This window comes from Taudactylus pleione, unplaced genomic scaffold (assembly GCF_031769625.1).
Source record: "Taudactylus pleione unplaced genomic scaffold, aTauple2 ptg000012l, whole genome shotgun sequence".
Classification (NCBI taxonomy): Eukaryota; Metazoa; Chordata; class Amphibia; order Anura; family Myobatrachidae; genus Taudactylus; species Taudactylus pleione.
Window position 1 is genome coordinate 5,149,932 of NW_028284415.1, and position 20,412 is coordinate 5,170,343.

Here is a 20,412-nt window from a genome sequence, read left to right on the forward strand (position 1 = left end):
AGCTTCTTTAGATGCTAGTCTGCTGACCTCGCGGGTATCGGCTGCAGCGGTGTCTGCCTGCCGATCCTTATGGTTGCGGTCCTGGAGAGCGGACTCTGATTCAAAGAAAGGTCTGGAGGCCTTACCTTTCAATGGGGAATTACTATTTGGTCCGGACTTGGACAAAATAGTGGACACCCTGGCTAAATCCAAGTCGGCCTTCCTCCCTTCGGCGGCACTGCCTGCTAAGGTTCGGAGTTCGGCTTTTCGTTCCTTTCAGGTTCAGGGTAAGGCGAAAGGTCAGTCCTTCCCGAGACAGTCTGCGAGTAAGACGGCCTCTAAACCCAAGAAGCAAGCCTGGAGTGCTCGGCGCCCTTCTTCCAAGCAGGAAGATAAACCTGCGGCCTGATGGGACGGGCCTCCCTCTGGGGGACCTCAGAGTGGGAGGCCGACTTCTTCTATTTGCCCAGTGCTGGCACAATACCACCACGGATGCCTGGGTTCGAGAAGTGGTCTCCCAGGGGTACGCCCTGTCTTTTCGGCACAGACCACCCCACCAGTTTTTCTGCACAAGTCCTTCTCAGGACAAGACCAAGGCGTTACAGGTTCAGGAGGCTATAGAGTCCTTGCTGAAAGCAGGGGTCATTGTTCCCGTTCCTCTATCACAACGAGGGACGGGGTATTATTCGTCTCTGTTTCTGGTGCAGAAACCCAATGGTTCTCATCGCCCTATCCTCAACTTGAAGTCTCTGAACAAATTCCTCAGAGTTCCCAAGTTCAGGATGGAAACGTTACGTTCCATCATTCTGGCGATGGAACCGGGGGATTACATGGTGTTCCTGGACATCCAGGACGCCTACCTCCATGTTCCGATAGCATCTTCACACCAGCAGTATCTGAGGTTCGCTATCCTTCAACACCACTATCAGTTCCGGGCGCTACCCTTTGGTCTCTCCACGGCACCGAGGGTGTTCACGAAGATTATGGCGGTCATGGCCGCACATCTTCGGAACCAGAATGTACGGCTGCTGCCGTACCTGGACGACCTCCTGTTGCTGGCGAGCTCCCCGGAGGTACTGCTTCAACATCTCCACCTGACGATCGCTTGCCTGCAAGCACACGGGTGGTTGATAAATTGGAAAAAGTCCTCTCTGATTCCATCACAGCGGATGGTTCATTTGGGAGCCCTGCTGGATTCGCGTCAGCAAAGGATCTTCCTGACTCCGGAGAAGGTCGCCTCCCTACAGCTGCGGATACGCAGTTGCCTGAGCCGTTGCCGCCTGTCGGTCCATTCGGCTATGAGAGTTCTGGGGTCCATGGTGTCGACATTCGACATGGTGGAATTTGCCCAGTTCCATTCCCGGCCCCTGCAGGGGCTGATTCTATCAGAATGGAACGGGTTACCTCACCGGATCCGCTCTCAGGTGCTGGTGTTGTCTCCGGACGTTCGGCTATCTTTGGCTTGGTGGCTTCAGACAGCTCATCTGGTCAAGGGGCGCCCATTTTGGATCCCGGACTGGGTCCTGCTCACGACGGATGCCAGTCTCCGGGGTTGGGGGGCAGTGACCGGCTCTTTGTCGCTTCAGGGTCGTTGGTCAGCGGAAGAAGCACTTCTCCCCATCAACATCCTGGAACTGCGGGCAGTATACAAGGCCCTGCAGTCGTCCGGCCCCGCTCTTCACGGAAGGGCGGTACAGGTGCAGTCCGACAACGCCACCACGGTGGCGTATATATCAATCGCCAAGGCGGAACTCGCAGTCAGGCAGCGATGTCGGAGGTGTCTCGTATCCTGTCTTGGGCGGAGGGTTACATTCCAGCGATCTCGGCGGTCTTCATCCCCGGAGTCCTCAATTGGGAGGCGGACTTCCTCAGCCGTCACGACGTGCATCCCGGGGAATGGTCGCTTCACCCAGAGGTGTTTCAGCTACTCGTGGACAGGTGGGGACTGCCGGAGCTGGACTTGATGGCCTCCCGTCACAATCACAAGTTGCCCGTTTACGGGTCAAGGACAAGAGACGCAGGTGCAAGTCTGGTGGACGCGCTGTCGGTGACATGGACGTTTCACCTGGCGTATCTGTTTCCTCCGATATCCCTGCTTCCTCGGGTTCTGCGGAAATTTAAGCAGGACGGCGGCATGCTCGTGCTGGTAGCTCCGGCGTGGCCCAGACGTCCTTGGTACTCCGATCTCAGGAGCCTCTCCATCGACGCTCCGTACCTTCTTCCTCAACGTCGGGACCTGTTGTCTCAGGGGCCCTGCCTTTACCCGGATCTGGGTCGGCTGTCTTTGACGGCGTGGCTCTTGAGACAGCCGTCTTGAGGTCTCGGGGCTTCTCCAGTTCGGTTATTGGTACCATGCTCAGGGCACGCAAGCCTGCTTCAGCACGGATTTATCACAGAGTGTGGCACACTTACTTTCAGTGGTGTGAGTCCAGACTTTATGATCCTCAGGTGTTCCGAGTTTCTAGGATCTTGGAATTTCTTCAGTCAGGATTGGATCTCGGCTTACGCCTTGCATCTCTGAAGGTTCATGTGTCCGCCTTGTCCGTGTGGTTTCAACGGCGGATTGCAATACTACCAGACGTTCACACCTTTTTCCAAGGTGTTCTCAGGATCCAGCCTCCCTTTGTGCCTCCTGTGGCTCCTTGGGACTTGGCGGTGGTGCTACGGGTCCTGCAGGGTCCTCCGTTTGAGCCTCTTGAGGCGGTGGAGCTCAAGTGGCTTACATTTAAGACGGTTTTTCTCCTGGCAATTGCTTCGGCCAGGAGGGTGTCTGAATTGGGGGCGCTTTCCTGTCGCCCTCCTTTCCTGATTTTTCACCAGGACAGAGCGGTGCTCCGCACTTGTCCTGAGTTTTTGCCCAAAGTGGTCTCGAAGTTCCATGTTAATCAGGAACTTGTTGTGCCAGCTTTTCAGTCCCCTGATCTTTCAGCTGGTGAGACTTCCTTAGATGTGGTCCGGGCGCTTAGAATTTATGTAGACCGGACGGCTTCGGTTAGGAAGTCTGATTCCTTGTTTATCCTCTTTGGTTTTCACAAGAGGGGTTGGCCTGCCAACAAACAAACGTTAGCCCGTTGGCTTCGTTCCGTTATTTGTGAGGCTTATGCACAGGAGGGCTTACCTGTGCCAGCCTCTGTTAAGGCTCATTCCACTCGTTCTGTGGGTCCCTCTTGGGCTGCTAGACGTGGCGCTTCTGCTGTTCAGCTGTGTAAGGCGGCCACTTGGTCTTCAATTCAAACGTTTTTGAGGTTTTATGCGTTTGACACCTTTGCCTCTCAGGATGCATCCTTTGGGCGCCGGGTACTCCTTTCAGCACAGGAGCGTCCCCGCCCTTAGTTGTACTGCGTTGGGACATCCCCAAGGTCAACCCTGTGGACCCCCTATGAACCCTGAAGTAGAAAACAAGAGATATGGTAAGAACTTACCTTTGTTATCTGTTTCTACGAAGTCCATAGGGTCCACAGGGCGCCCGCCCTGACGCACCTGGCTTCAAATGGGCTGTGTGGCTGGTCACCGGTTTTCCGTCTCCCATTTCTGTGAGTATGGTTTCTTGTGTGTTCCAGTCTTCCTTCTCTCTGTTTAGTCTCCTCCTCCGGCCTTGGCTGCTTACCAACTGAGGTGCTGTGGCCGGGGGGCGGGGTATAGAGGAGGACGGACCCAAGTGCATCCTGGGAGCAGCTAAAGCTTTAACTGCGTGGTGCCCATGGATCCAGATCCAGCTATACCCCAAGGTCAACCCTGTGGACCCTATGGACTTCGTAGAAACAGAGATAACAAAGGTAAGTTCTTACCATATCTCTTGTTTTTTGTATTATATGGTTTTCTCAAACGAGGATGGCCAGCTAATAAGCAGACTCTGGCGAGATGGCTAGGCATGTTTATCAGGTGTACACACAGGCTGATATCCCTGTCCCAAGCACAGTGACGACACATTCTATTCAGTCTGTATCGCCACCGTGAGTATTTAGTCATGGTGCCTCAGCTGAACAGTTGTGTAAGGCAGCCACGTGGTCTTCTGTCCACACGTTTCTTAGGTTCTATGCCTTTGATACTTCTGCCTCTCAGGATGCTTCCTTGGCGACGAGTTCTCCTTTCCGCTCAGGAGCATCCCCCACCATAGGGGAACTGCTTTAGGACATAACCATGGTATCCTATGGATGCCAATGGACCCTGAAGAAGAAAATGAGACTTATGGTAGACTTGCCTAGATAACTCTTTCTTTGAGGTCCATAGGGTCCACAAGGCACCAACCCTGACGGACCTGGCTTTATGGATAATTTTTACTTTCAGTCACTGATTTCCCTCATCCTAGTGTTCACTCTAGGACCGGCGGCAGGCAGGGCGCCAGACCTAGACTAAGGGCACTTCTGTGTACGGCCGAAAAGGGGGAGTGTCTTTGACGCGTGCCCGGCACTTACGGACATGCTGGGCAGCTCCCAAGCACCACGGCTACTGTGAATGAATGCCGCCTGGCATCAATTTACAGGCGGTGACCGTTGCTCTGCCGTTTTCCCCACCCGCGGGACACTGCGGCCCACGGGTGGAGCGACAGAACCTTAGGCTGTTTCAGCAGGGCGCTGCGCTGGAGGGCAGGGTGCTTTCTGCCCTTCAGAAATGGGGCAGGACGTGGCGCTCGCTGAAAAAACCTAGCGGGAATGCTACTCCTCTTGTATAAGAGTGTTTCTGGTGTATGATTGCTTTTCCTTCTCCTCTTTCCTTCTCCTGCCTTGAGGCTTGTTAACAAAACTGGCCTGTGGCTAGGGGCGGAGTATATATGGAGGAGGACCAGAGGCATCCTGGGAGCTGAAGCTTTAACTCTTTTGTGCCTTGATCTCTCCAACCATAATATATCCCTGTGGACCCTAAGGACCTCGAAGAAAAGGAGTTTTCTAGGGAAGTCTACCATTACTCTAATTTTATCCTAAAATTGGTCTACGTGCCTACTGGAGCTTCCCATAGCCCCATTTTGCTCTCGGCCTGGTTCAATAAATCAGATGAAAAATGGGTTAATCTACTATCGGAGGGTCTATTCTCAAATACACCTTGTGCTAAGCTGCATTGACTGGTTGAGCACATAAAGGAGTCCACTGCTTATTTGAGTGAGGTTGCTATCGACGCAGCATAGTCGGCTCCAAAATGACTGTTTCAGCTATTGCTGATGGAAGGGCCATCTGCTGGCCTGGCAGGCGGATGATAAAATATAAGCGACATTTAGAAGCTCTTCCTTTTTCAGGAGAGATTTTGTTTGGGCCAGAGCTGTACAAATTATTGCTCTGGCTACAGGGGCAAGAGTTACTTTCTACTTTTTTTTTTTTTTTTTTTGTTCCAAAATCTAGGGCTCCTCCTTGTTCCTTTTGATCCTCTTGTTAACCATATTTTGTGGGCTTCGGGGTCAGTCGTCGTCTGCCTTATTTGGCAAATCAAAAGGCCGCCATGTAGCCCGGATGCCAAACCATTAGAAAAGTATCCTCTGCATGGCTGATTACCCACCCACATATGGGATCCTATAGTGGGAGCGCATCTTTTCAGTTTCAACACTTATGGTTTAAAACTTGTTCAGATGCCTGGGTACGGTGCATCCTCTCTATAGAGTACAAAATAGAATTTCTGTCCTCTTCCTCCAAGGTTATTTTCCAGAGGTCTCCTTGCCTCACGCCAAAAATGGTTGGCCTTGAAAGAGGTGGTGGGCAGTCTGATTTCATTCGGAATGATGGTCCCAGTGCTGATGGCCCATAGGTCACAAGATTTTTATTCAAATGATTTGTAGTACAAAAGCCGGTTGGCTTCATGTGACTCATAGTCAATTACAGGAGCTCTGACAGTGGACGCCTTAACCGTGTCATGGACATTTCACCTGATCTACTTTTTTGCAACGTTTCTGCTTCTTCCTTGGGTTCTGAAACGTATTAAGCAGGAACTGGTGGCTCCTCGTACTGGCCAAGTCTGTTGTAGTACTCAGACCTTCGGGGTCTTCTGACAGACTCCCTGTGGCTGCTTCTACTTCATCTAGACATGCTGCGACAGGGACCATTTGTCCACCCCGCCTTTCCTAGACTGCGTTTAACTTTATTGCTGAGGCCACCATCGTGATTACGAGGGATATTCAAATGACTGTTATCCGTATCATGCTGAAGACTTTATCCAATTTAGCTTGATGTTCCAGTTGCAAATATTAAGAAGTGTACAGTCTTTGGGGCTGTAGCCAACCTTCCTGGATGTGGCCGCAAGAGTAAAGTCGACCCCAGAAAAAACAGGATAGTGAAAATGGAAGTTTTCCTTGATTCTTTTTCTACCAAAGAGATGCAAGCTACGTCAGTGTCTGATTGTACCATCTTATGCTTTTTGAGCAACAGTGGGCTCAATGGAAGAAGACCCATGAGAATTCCCTATAAAAATAGAAAAAAAGCATTAAAAAAAAGCCAGAAACTGCCTGGTGTGAGAAAACTCTCTTAAGTCCCCTACACAGTAGATGATATTTTGAACGATATGGCAGATTCCAACGCATTGGAACGTCAAATCGTTCAAATGTCAAGTGTGTACAACACTATGCACACTCCCGTGGCGCCGTCCGTCGCATCTTCAGATCTTTTGTACATTCAGGAAGACTTGTCAATCTCCGTACCGGTTCCCCTCAGATTCTGCAGTGTGTACACACAGGCAATATGGTTACATTATATATTTAACAATCTAACCACCAAACGATGCAAGATATATCATTTGGTCGTTTGTTAGATTGCACAGTGTGTATGCACTATATAGTTTGTCTGGGAGTTCAAGGGAAATCGTTGACATTTTGATCATCATTGTTGCATCATTTGCAAGTTTTCTAGTTTGTACCTAGCTTTAGGCACAGGTCATGGGTCCTCCAACAGGATAATGATCCAAAAACATGGATAATAGCCCCCAATAATGGATAAGAAGAAAACAGACTATTGTGAAGTGGCCTTCTATATGCCCTGATTTGAATCCTATCACACATCCCATGGTTGCAATTTATTTTGTTAAGTTTAAGTTGTGTTTAGGAACCAAAATGAACAAATCAGTCAAAATTAAAGTGTGTGGTATTTACTCTGAGGGCTCAAACACTTTAGGTAACCTAAAAACAATAAAACAATATTCTTCCAATCCAGTTATCTGTATTTTCTTAAATATAACTAAAATATAATTTTATTCCAAAAAAAGACTGTCATAAAAATCTGCATTTATATGCCCAATAGAAATCATATAATTTTTCAACAGAAATGTTGGTAACGTGTTTAAACTGAAAATAGTATGACCTGTCATAGATATCCTTGTCCTACTAATAGTCTATTGGCTCTAATACTGATATTTGCTCACTAAGGCATGAGAGTCCTAAGGAAGATTTTCCCCAATAACTAATTGCAGTGGGTGTAGCTAACGGTTGTAGCAATCCGACGGTATTCATTCCAAGGTACAGAACTGGGAAGCAGACTCTCAAGTAGAAGGTAGGATGGCAGAGAATGGTCCTATCATCCATATGTATATTTAGTTGAGAATCGTTGTCAACATTATGTCTTGGTTGAAGTGATTTGTGTTTGTACCGGATTAGCTGAGGTTTAGGATGTCATGCTTCTTAAGGTTCATGTCCACTTACAGACTGTGATACGACAGCGCTCAGAATCCAGACGCCGGCATCCTAACAGGGTTAGAATACAGAAACTTCTGTCAGTATTGTAACCCTCTCCCTACCCTAACCCCATTACTTACTGTGTGGATTCCAGCGCCAGAATCCCCGCGGTCGGGATATTGACCGCATCCCATTGTCTGGACCTGCTTCACCATTATCGTGTTGAGCAGGTCCTTATACCGCCTGGATGTATTAGAATTTGATTAGCCGGCATCTAACTGTCACTTGCACTGAATCTGCGCATGCACTGGTCAAAATTTCCCAGCGCACCCGTTGCATTATTGAAAAAAAAAAAAAGTTATTTTTTGTAAACCATCCCTGGCTGCATAATCTGACAGGCGGGGACAGTGCCTTGGTGTGGTAGCGACAGCTGTCTAAATTGATAGTTGCAGTTGTCGAAGCGATCAATGCCACTGACCTCTCATGCATTTCCACATCACTTCGGCACCCTATCTAGGTATACCAGTGCTGATAATGACGTAGCGCCCCATGTCATTCTGAGTACTTCCCTGCATTTTTATATGACTTGTGCAGTTACTGATTTTACACCTAATACCCCTTTATACATCTCCCCCTAAGTTACTTAAAAGTTCACTGTTAGTATTTATTTTTTTTCTGAAAATGCAGTGCTGGTATTACAAACTTTTGCTGGGAGTGCAGCACGTCCAGCTTCCATACATTCCTTTTGCACATCGTGAGATATTAATTTTGTCTTGATACGTTACAGCATTTTCCATTTGAAATTTTGGATTCTAAGGACATTATTTTTGATTTAGATTTTTTTTTTGTAACTAAGTGACTTCCACTTCTAGAAAAGTCTCAGTTATGGGCTCTGGCAGATCTCCATATATAATTTTCATCTTCAGAGTCCATAGGCTCCACAAGAAGACCTTGGGGTATAGCTGGATCTGGATCCCGGGCACCACGCAGTTAAAAGCTTTGCTCCCAAGATGCACTGGAACCATTCTCCTCTATACCCCACCCCCGAGCCAGAGGCACCTCAGTTCTAGTTGTTGCCCGGCCGCAGTCGGGTCACTGTTTTGACACAGGGGGGCTGATTAGCAGCCCCAAAGCTATTTTATTTTTATGAGGAGTTAGTTTGTTTTTTTTTTTTAACTGTTCAGAGCAGGCAGCGACAGACTTGTCCATAGGATGTCTGCGCTGCCGCTCCGTCACCCCGCTGGCGCCGCGACGCCAGTACAGATCTGGGGGTCTCGGCGGGACCCTGGGGTCAGTGCTAGCCGGGCCCCGCAGGACACCCAAGACTGCTGCCGGACGTATGTGGACAGGTAAGTGCGGATTCACGTGTTAGCAGTCCTAACCTCCGGTCTCTGGGGAAAGGCTGGAGGTGCTGGCAGTGGAGGCAGGCCCCCCCATACCCTGCGCTTCCACTAGACCACCAGGGACTTGAAGTTGGTGCGGGAACCAGCATCCCGGGGCTTAATTGCCGGCCAGGGGAGGCAGCCTTCCCTGTTTAGCAGCTCCTCAGCTCAGCGTGCCTTTCCGCTAAGGTCTGGCTTTGCTGAGCTGCTCTCCCTCTACGGCCACGCCCCCTCTGAGGTCTCTGGCGGCCTATTTCTCTATGGTATAAGTTGTGAGTGGGGTCTGACAGCTATTGTTAGCGTTAGTAAGGACCAGTGTAGCGCTTCCTGATTTTCCATAAAAAAAAAATTTATATATTTAGTCAGACATGTCTGGCAAGGAAGTCGAGCACATTGCTGCACCCTCTCTGCCCTCCTACAGGCTATGTGCAGCAGGGGTGAGTAAGGAGGATTTATCTCAGGATGGGTTATGTGTGAGGTGCTATCAGTTGCCTGGCCCCTCAACCCCCCCAACAGCTGGACAGGATCCAACTTGGGGGTGTTTTTCTCAGGTCCTGGCCTCCTATTGCGGGTCTCCACAGGTAGCGCCTAAAATTAAGTATATAGATGTTCTAGGGGTGCAGTCTGAGGTCCATTTCCTATATGACCCCTATTGCGGGTCATCTGGCGGTCCCGGCTGTTTTACCCCATGTGGGGTTACCTCAACAAAACATCCTTTCCTCTCAGGGTATTCCGCATTGTTTGCAGTCATCTCCTGTTCCACAGTCTGTTACTCCCTACCAAGGATTACCGCAGTATATGCAATCCCCTTCGGTATCACAACAGTCTGTCATTCCCTTCCAGGGACTAACACAAGCTGTACAGCCACCCTAGGTGGATGTTTTCTGTAGTTCAGTTCAGAGTTTGGCAGCTTCCTCTACAGCCTTTCAGTCCATGTTGCGGCATGAAAGACCAAAGAAGGCATCTAAACGCCCTGTATTGTCGTCCCAGTCTACACAACCATCAGACACAGACGTGTTGTCGGATGATGGGTAAGTGGATGAGGTGTCTGATTCTGATTCCCCTTCACAGGAGGTGGAGCATAAATCAAGTATTAATGTTCCGGCTTTGCTGCAGGCAGTCCGATCCATACTAGATATAGAGGATAACGTTCCTGCTCCTAAATCCAAATACCCTCAGTTTAAACAGGTAAAGGTGACTTCTGCAGTTTTTCCACTTTCTGACCAGCTGGTAGATCATATGGCGGAGGCTTGGCAAGCACCTGGTAAGAGGTATCAGCTGCAAAAGCGTTTGGCCTCATGTTATCCATTCCCTGAGGGACACTGGAAGAAGATGGGGGAACGCCTCGTGCGGTGGATTCTAATGTTACTCGCTTAATAAAAAGTGCCATGCTGCCCATGCCTTACATTTCTTCCTTGAAAGATTGTACGGATAGGAAGGTGGAGACGTGCCTGAAATCAATTTACTCTCTCTTAGGAGCGGTTGCCTGTCCGTCCATGGCTAATCTCATGGGTGGCTAAGGCGATAGAAGGTTGGGCAAATGTTTTGGAGGACACTTTGCCCGAGGAAGCTCCTGAGACTCAGAGGTCTTTGGAGGTCAGTAGACTGGCATCTAAGGAAGCCTCACCAATTTAAGCACTCGCATCTCTAATATGGCCCACCAGAGTCTTGGCCGCGGTAGTGTCTGCTTGTCGCTCTCTGTGGCTGCGCTCCTGGAGGGCAGACGCTGATTCTAAAAAGGCCTGGAGGCCATGCCCTACAATGGGGGAGATATTGTTTGACCTGGACAAAATTGTAGGCACACTGGCAAGAATCTAAATCAGCATTTCTGCCATCAGCATCTGCACCTTCCAAGACTAGAACCTCTTCCTTTTGGTCCTTTCGTCCTCAAGGAAAGCCCAAAGCACAGTCTTTCCCTAGACAATCGGCGATCAAAAGTGCCACCTAGCCTAAGAAACAGGCCTGGAGCACAAGACGCCCTGCTTCCAAGTCTGAGGAAAAACCCTCAGCCTGATGGAACGGGCCTCCCTCTGGGTGATCCCAGAGTGGGAGGTTGACTTCTTCAGTACGCCCAGTGCTGGTGTCAAATCACCAAGGATGCTTTGGTAAAAGAAGTGGTCTCTCAGGGGTTCGCGCACTCATTCCGGCGAAGCCCTCATTCCGACAAGAAAAAGGCTTTGCAGATGCAGGAAGCCATAGAGTCCTTGCTGAAAACAGGGGAAATTGTACCCGTCCCAATATCTCAAAGAGGGACTGGTTATTATTCTACTGTTTCTAGTTCAGAAGTCGAATGGGTCTTATCGGCCTATCCTCAACCTCAAATCTCTGAACAAGTTCCTCAGGGTGCCCAAGTTCAGGATGAAAACTCTACGTTCCATCATACTGGCTATGTAACCTGGGGATTACATGGTATCCCTGGACGTTCAGGATGCTTACCTGCATGTTCCCATAACGTCTTCTCACCAGCGTTATCTACGGTTTGCTATTCTGCACCAACACTTCCAGTTTCGGGTGCTGCCCTTTGGCCTATCCACGGCTCAAAGGGTCTTTACAAAAGTTATGGCTGTCGTGGCAGCCCATCAAGCACACGGGTGGCTGATCAATTGGAAAAAGTCCTCCCTAATTCCCTCTCAAATGATGGTTCATTTGGGAGCCTTTCTGGATTCTCATCAGCAGAGAATCTTCCTAACTCCAGAAAAAATCTCGCTGCAACTGAGAGTGCACAGATTCCTCCGCAGTCGTCGGGTGTCCATACACTCGGAGATGCAGGTTCTAGGGTCCATGGTGTGGTGGAATAGTCTGTTTCATTCAAGGACCCTGCAGGGGCTGATCCTCTCTAGATGAAACTGCTTAGCCCACCGGATCAAGGCTCAGATGATTGTGCTCTCTCCGGAGGTGCGCCTGTCTTGGTGGCTACTGTCACCTCATCTCACCAACAGTTGCCCCTTTTGGATCCCGGACTGGGTACTCCTCACGATGGACGCCAGTCTCCGGGGCTGGGGCGCAGTGACCGGTCCGCACTCCTTTCAGGGCAGTTGCATAGCGGTCGAAACAGCCCTACCCATCAACATATTGGAACTTCGGGCCGTGTACAGGGCCCTCAGGATGGCAAGTCACATTCTTCATGGAAAGCCAGTGCAGGTTCAGTCCGACAGCACCATCACAGTGGCTTACATCATCCATCAAGGAGGCACTCGAAATCGGGCAGCAGTGACAGAAGTGTCACGCATTTTGCATGGGCGGAGTGCCACCGACCGACAATTTCGGCAGTGTTCATTCCCGGAGTTCTCAATTGGGAAGCTGACTTCCTCAGCCGTCACGACATGCATCCAGGGGAATGTTCTCTTCACAAAGAGGTGTTTCAACTCCTAGTGGACAAATGAGGCCTCCCGGAGGTGGACCTCATGACCTCCCGACACAATCACCAGTGTACGGGTCCAGAACAAGGGATGCCGAAACAAGCTTGGTGGACGCTCTGTCAGTAAAGTGGACCTTCCAGTTTGCGTACCTCTTTCCTTTCCACCTCGAGTTCTTCGGAAGTTCAAGCAAGACGGGGACACAATCCTGCTGGTGGCTCCAGCTTGGCCCAGACGTCATTGGTACTCAAATCTTTGGAGTCTCTCCATCGACACTCTGTTCCTGCTGCCTCAACGTCTGGACCTATTGTCTCAGGGTCCTTGCCTTTACCGGGCTGGATCATCTGTCTTTGACTGCGTGGTTCTTGAGACATCCATCCTAAGGCCAAGGGATTCTCTAGCTCAGTCATCAGCTTCGGCCAGGATATATCACAGTGCGGCATACATATTTCCAGTGATGCCGCTCTCGAGATTACGACCCTCAGAGGTTTCTTATTTCCAGGATTCTGTCATTCCTTTAAGCAGGATTGGACCTCTGCCTCGTTGAAAGTACATGTCTCCACACTGTCAGTGTGGTTCCAACAAAGGATAGCTCCGCTCCCGGATATCCACACCTTTTCTACAGGTTGTTGTCCGGATTCAGCCTCCCTTTGTCCCCCCCTGTAGGTGGTTGAGATTTGGCGGTTATTCTTCAGGCCCTTCAGGGTCCTCCATTTGAACCACTAGATTCAGTGGTTAACAGCTAAGACTTTCTTTTGGCGATTGCTTCTGCCAGGAGGGTGTCAGAATTGGGGGCGCTCTCCTGTTGTCCTCCCTTTCTGATATTTCACCTGGTCAGGGCTGTGGTTCGCACTCGGCCTGAATTTCTACCTAAAGTGGTTTCTAATATCCATATTAATCAGGAAATTATTGTACTAGCCTTTGTCACCTTACCTCTCGGCTGGTGAGGCCTCATTGGATGTGGTTCATGCTCTCCAGATTTATGTGGAGCGGACCAGTTCCCTTCGGAAATCCGACTCCTTATTTGTGCTCTATGGATTTCACAAGAAAGGATGGCCAACCAATAAAGAAACATTGGCCAGATGGCTTCGTATGACTATCTCAGAGGCTTACACACATGCAGGCTTGGCTGTTCCGGCTTCTGTTGCTGCTCGTCGTGGCGCCTCGACTGTTCAGCTTTGTAAGGCGGCCACTTGGTCTTCCATTCAGACCTTTCTAAGGTTCTATGCATTTGATACATTCGCTCCTCAACATGCTTGCTTTTGGGTGCCGGATTCTCCTCTCAGCGCAGGAGCGTCCCCACCCTTTAAAGGACTGCTTTGGGACATTCCCAAGGTCTCTCTGTGGAGCCTATGGACCCTGAAGAAGAAAATGAGTTATGGTAAGAACTTACCTTAGTTAACACACTCTTCGAAGTCCATAGGGTCCACAGGGTACCTGCCCCGACGCACCTGGCTTCATATGGGCTATGTTGCTGGTCACCGGTTTCCCGTCTCCTTCTGTGAGTGTAATTCTTGAGTGTTCCAGTCTGCCTTCTCTTTTTCCTCCTCCGGCCTTTGGCTGCTTACCAACTGATGTGCCTCTGGCTCGGGGACGGTGGGTTTCGTTCTGCGTGGTATAGGGAGGATGGACCAGTGCATCCTGTGAGCAAAGCTTTAACTGCGTGGTGCCCGGGATCCAGATCCAACCTACACCCCAAGGTCTCCCTGTGGACTTTGAAGAGAGAGTTAACCAAGGTAAGTTCTTACCATAACTTTAATTTTCCTGTTTAGAAAATATAAAGGGGTTGGGTGGAGGTGGAGTTAGGACTTCCTAAAGTGCCCAATCTCTTGAACACAATTCCGGAGCCCAATAGACTTGCATTGAAAAGTATTTGTGTAGAACACAAGCATCTACTTGGTAATTGAATAACTAAGTGAAAGTCAGTGGGATTTTTTTTTTGTGTTTTTTGTTTTATTTTTTATTTTATTTATGAATTTATTTATTTTTTTGGTAACCATTCATGGTGGAATGTTTATATTAAGGATCTCCTATCAATGAGAAATAGTTCTCTTATTTGTGAGAGATCAATGTTGAGGAGATGACTTGGTACAGGGAGCTTTAAACTTAATTTAGAAAATAAAACATCAATGTCATGTTGTTGGTTTTTTATTTATTTATTATTGCTGTCATTAATACTGTTTTAATGCCTGTTTTCAGAGGCTGCCGCCATTTGAGACTTTCTCCCAAGGTCCAACTCTACAGTTTACCCTAAGATGGACGACTGATGCAACAGATAAATCCACTGCACCCATTGCTAAACCTTTGGCAACCCGTAACTCTGAAAGTGTTCCCCAAGAGCATAAACCAGTTGCTGTTAAGCCCATGCAGACTATAGGTAAGGGTCAAGCTTCATGTAGTATTAGTAGTGCTTTACGTGCCAAAATCTAGATAACAAATGTCCAATATGTCATTAATTCTGTACGGTCCATTTTGAATTGCCATCCTACCCTTTAAAATAGGGTGTTGCACTGGGATGCAAATCCCGGTAGGGTACTAATGACGCCTAGGAAATCCCGATGCCTGTCATTCTACCTAGGCCGGGAGCCTGACATACCAAACAAAAGTAAGCAGGGCAACGGGCGTGGACAACCGCAGGGGGAGGGTTAGGTTAGGGGCTCACGCGGGGGGACTTAAAGTTAGGTACCACAATGTAACTTTGGTTTATATGAAAGTTATCTGTTATCCTGACAAAGCAGATGGGTAAGCCAAACAATTTTGCACTAAGCTAACAGTCTATTGGACTATCGGATGGGTCAGTTGGTCCTGGTTTGATTGACCCGCCCACAGGAACCAACACTTTTTTTTTTTTTTTTTTTTAAAGGTAGGATCCTAATTGGCTAATTTGAAACACATTTAATTTTACTGAGGCGAACCCTTCCCTATACAAACCTAATAATCCCAGTTGCTCTGTTCGTGGTTTGTTTTGCGGTATATAGTCAGCCTTACTTTTGTAAAATGTCTGTTTTGTGCCGTTATGAGTATATAGCAGGATACGGCAAAATAAAGATTGTCTGTACAGTGTTGTCATTTTTACATTAAAATACGAATGTAAATAATGTGTTCACCACATATACATTAAAAGACCAGGACAATACAGTAGGTACCAGCGTTTAGAGTCTCAAATATCTTATTTGTTGTCCAAATAATAGTGAAGAGAACTAAATAGCAAGTGAAACCCCACTTCAATCATGTTACTAATAACCAGCTGTAAGTAAGTATGGCACAGACCATCATTTCAGCCAGAAAGATTTTAACTAGGTCATGTACTTATAGATACAAGTGGCGGTAGGGAGGAGGATACTTACTGTAAACAAGAATCGTTATATGAGAGTCAAGGAGGAATTTGGAACTTTTAAACTATTACTTATTCTAGTTGACTCAACACAAACTACTCTGTGGTCTTGCACACTCTTATTAGGTTGGTTCGAGTAAAGTCAGGCAGAGTTTCGCTCACTGCACCCCATTTTTTATTTTTTAGAAAACCCCAAGACCACAGTTTTGCTATTGAGATGCCAGTTTCCAAGTAAATAAAGTGCCTCCTTTCAGATGGGGAAATATAAGCTCTATTAATTATCCTTTAAATGAGTTACACTGAGCTGAGGGCATTCATATTGGAGTCTGTATGAGTGCAGCTGCGGAAATATTTCAAGTCTGATTTTCCAGTCAAGCAAAATAGGAGAAGCAATTTCAAAATAAACCGTATCCACCACCAGAAAATAGTAGCTTTAGAGAGGGTAGGCTAATATCCACAGTGCTGGTCCTAAACAAGCATGTAAATGGTCTGAAAGTTTTATATAAAATGCCCTAGATCAGTCCTGTACAATGTTACCATATGCTAAGAAAACAGTCAGACAGTATGATATTGAAAGAACTGCATAACACTTGTAGTGCCTACTATTCAGCTGTTGTAAAGTGCATCCATGGCAATAAAGGAGGAAAGTGTCTCCACAAGTGCACTTGGCTGATCAGTGAGCTCAGGTCCCAGTGAGTAAGGAACAGTCTTTTGTAAATCATATACAAGGCAAGCCCTAGAGTACAGCTACAGCAGTATTGGGCTTAAATACTGGCCATGTCACACCCTCAATGGTGAGGCTAGCAGATAAAATATTGTGGGTGGTCAGGAGGACTCTGATCCAAGTCTGGCCAGTAACTTTCCAGAGCTGAAGATGCTGTGGCAGTGGAGGGAATTTGGTAGCCTCTTGTAAGGTGGGAGAAAAACCCTGGAGTTTGTTTGCTGTTTAATATGGCAGTTGTCAGGAAAATCCCGCCCTCACGGCCTCTACTCTAGCAGTCCCCTCAGGAACCGAAGGGCAAAGATACTACAATTCCAAATGCCCAGTAGTGTCATGGTAGGCACTTCTAAAAGTAAGCGCCAAGGGCCATAGCATGGATATTGAGGATGGATTCTTCAGGAAAGTAGTAGTCGTGCTACCTACTTATGCTATGCCAAGCCACGCACACAGGAATCTGATCACGGTTACAACAATGAGCATTATGGTAAGAACTTACCTTTGACTCTTTCTTCGAAGACTACAGGGAGACCTTGGGGTGTAGGTTGGATCTGGAACCCTGCACCACGCAGTTAAAGCTTTTGCTCCCAGGATGCACTGGTCCATCCTTCCTATACCACGCCCCTGAGCCAGAGGCACATCCGTTTTTAAGTAGCCAAAGGCCGGAGGAGCATAAGAGCGAAGGAACACTGGAACACACAAGATTCACACACTCACAGAGAAGGAGCCTGGAAACTGGTGACCAGAAATACAGCCCATATGCAACCAGGTGCGTCAGGGCGGGTGCCCTGTGGACCCTATGGACTTCACAGAAAGAGTTGGCAAAGGTAAGTTCTTACCATAACTAATTTCTTTCTTCAGGGTCCATAGGCTCCACAGGGAGACCTTGGTGATGTCCCAAAGCAGTCCTTTTAAGGGTGGGGACGCTCCTGCGCTGAGAGGAGAATCCGTTGCCAAAGGAAGCATCCTGAGAGGCTAAGGTATCAAATGCATAGAACCTTAGAAGGTCTGAATGAAAGACCACGTGGCCGCCTTACAAAGCTGAACAGCCGAGGCGCCACGGCAAGCCGCCCACGAGGGATCCATAGACCGAATAGGATGAGCAGTAACAGAAGCCTCTGGCCAAAGTTTGTTTATTGGCTGGCCATCCCTTTTTGTGAAATCCAAAAATCACAAACGAGTCGGATTTCCGAAGGGAACTGGTACGGTCCACAGAAATCCTGAAAGCGCTGAGAGGTCTGGTGACAAAGACCGGTACTATAATTTCCTGTTTATATGGAAATGAAAAACTACCTTAGGAAGAAACTCAGGGCGAGTGCGAAGCACAGCCCTGTCCTGGTGAAATATCAGAAAGGGGGGATGACAGGAGAGCGCCCCCAATTCTGACACGCTCCTGGCAGATGCATTACACAGAAGCAAGAGTCTTCTCTGTGAACCACTTGGGTTCTACATAATCCAGGGGTTCAAATGGAGGGCACAAACTACTGACAAATCCCACAGAGCCGCTGGAGGGACAAAGGGAGGTTGAATCCGGAGGACACCCTGGAGGAAGGTGTGGACATCAGGTAGTGGAGCAAATCTACGCTGGAACAAAATGGATGGATAGAGCAGAGAAATGCTCTTTCAGTGAAGCAAGGCGAAGTCCAAGGTCCAATCCAGCTTGAAGGAAGGCCAAGACTCTGGAAATCCTAAACACTTGAGGATCTTAGCTTCTGGTACGACGCCATTGGAAATATGTGGTAGATCCGAGCAGAGGCTGGCTTATGCGCCCTGAGCATAGTGCTTACTACAGAGCTAGAGAATCCTTTTGACCTCAGGAGGGATGTCTCAAGAGCCACACGTTCAAAGACAGACAACCGAGGTCCAGGTAAAGGCAAGGACCTTAAGACAGCAGGAACAGAGTGTTGATTGAGAGACTCCGAAGATCTGAGTACCAGTGACGTCTGGGCTAAGCTGGAGTCACCAGCAGGACAGTGCCTCCGTCTTGTTTGAACTTCCGAAGAACTCGAAGAAGGGGGACTGAAGTGAAAAGGTCCACTTCACTGGTGCGTTTACCAAGATTGCCTCAGCTTCTCATTTTCTGGACCCATACAATAGCATTTTGTGATTGTGTCTGGAAGCCTTGAGGTCCACCTCTAAGAGGCCCTATCTGTGCACTAGGAGTTGAAACACCTCTTGGAGAAGCGACCATTCCCCCGGGACGCACGTTGTGACGGCTGAGGAAGTCTGCTTTCCAATTAAGAACTCCCAGAAGGAACACTGCAGAGGTGGCCGGGTGGTGACCCTCGGCCCATGTCCGAATGCGTGACACTTCTGTCATTGCTGCCCGACTTCGAGTGCCTCCTTGATGGTCGATGTAAGCCACTGTACAGGTTTCTCATGAAGTATGTGCTGGGCAGGTTGAGGGCCCTGTAGACAGCTCGAAGTTCCAAAATGCCGAATGGCAGGGATGAGTCGACCGATGTCCAACAGTCCTGAAAGGAGCGCGGACCAGTCACTTCACCCCAACCCGGGAGACTGGCATCCGATGTTAGGATTACCCAGTCCGGGAACCAAAAGGGTCGACCCTTGGATAGATGAGATGTCTGTAGCCACCAAGACAGAGGCACCTGTGGAGAGAGCACCATCGTCTGAGCTTTGATCCGATGGTGAGCATATTCCACCATGTCGAAGACCGACACCATGGATCCCAGAACCTGCATTGCTGAGGGGATCAACACTCGGCGACTGTGTAGATATGTGTGCACTCGTAGTTGAAGTGTGGAGATCTTGTCCAATGTCTGAAAGATTCTCTGATCCTGAGAATCCAGCCGGGCTCCCAGATGAATCATTCTCTGAGTGATTCAGGGAGGACTTTTTTTCAGTTGACCAACCATGCTTGTGCAGGAAAGCAATGGTTAACTACAGACTGCAGTGAAGCAGGAGGTTGTCCAGATATGGAAACGGTCAGACACCCTGACCATGCAGGTGGGCCACCCTGATGGCATTAATTTTGGTAAACACCTATGGAGCTGTGGAAAGTTCAAAGGGCAGAGCCTGAAGTTGGAAGTGTTGCCGTAGTATAGCAAACCAGAGATATCGCTGATGTGATGGCGCTATAGGTGCCTGTAGGTCCGCGTCCTGAATATCCAGATATACTATAAAGTCCCCAGGCTCCATATTTAGGATGACGGAGCGTATGGTTACCATCCTGAACTTTGGCCCCCTTAGGAATTTGTTCAAGGATCTGAGGTTGAGGATAGGCCGATGAGACCCAATCTGCTTCTGAACCAGAAAGAGCAGAATAATAACCAGTCCCACACTGAGATAGTGGGACTGGCACAATTACCCCTGCTTGTAGCAAGTACTGCATGGTTTTCTGGATTTGTAAGGCCTTGTTTGGGTCTGAAAGAGGGCCTGTGTAGAAAAACTGGTGGGGAGACAGTCTGCAAAATTAGAGGGCGTACCCATTTGAGACCACTTCTCAGACCCAAGTATCTGGTGTTTTGACACCATTACTGGGCGAACTGAAAAAGTCGATATCCCGGGGGAGGCCTGTCCCATCAGGCTGGTTTATCCTCTGGCTTTGAAGCCGGGTGTCTGGTGGTCCAGGTCCGCTTGGTCCTGGGTTTGGCGGCTCTAGTGGAAGCCGACTGCCTAGGAAGGGACTGACCTGTAGGCTTTCCTAGGCCTAGTAGAAGTAGTTACAATCTTGTCAAGGTCTGTGCCCAACAAGATCTCCCCATTGTAGGGTAACCCTGCTAGGCCTTTCTTGGAATTCACATCAGCCTTGCATGAGCGTAGCCACAGGGTATGGCAGGCAGACACAGCTGCGGCCGAGACTCTGGAGGTTAGTCTGGCATCTAATGTCGCTTTTACAAAATGGGAAGCTGCATCTCGAATGTGAGACAAGACATCTGATCCGTAGAAGCATCTGAGGGAAAAGTGCTATCAAGTGCGTCAGCCCACCCCACTATAGCTTTAGCCACCCATGCAATACCCATGGTTGGACAGGCAACAGTCCCTGAAAAGGAGTAGATCTCTTTCAGGCAAGCTTTTACTTTCCTATCCGTAGGATC

At 48.6% G+C, this 20,412-nt stretch overlaps 1 protein-coding gene across 1 annotated transcript in view; it reads left to right on the plus strand.

Annotated features, from left to right (window-relative positions):
* The window catches only part of SUZ12 (SUZ12 polycomb repressive complex 2 subunit), a 98,408-nt gene that overhangs the window by 49,870 nt on the left and 28,126 nt on the right, over positions 1–20,412 (plus strand). The window contains exon 10 of the mRNA XM_088468562.1: positions 14,502–14,679. Coding sequence (XP_088324688.1) covers positions 14,502–14,679 — 178 coding nt within the window. The remainder of the gene's footprint in view (positions 1–14,501; positions 14,680–20,412) is intronic.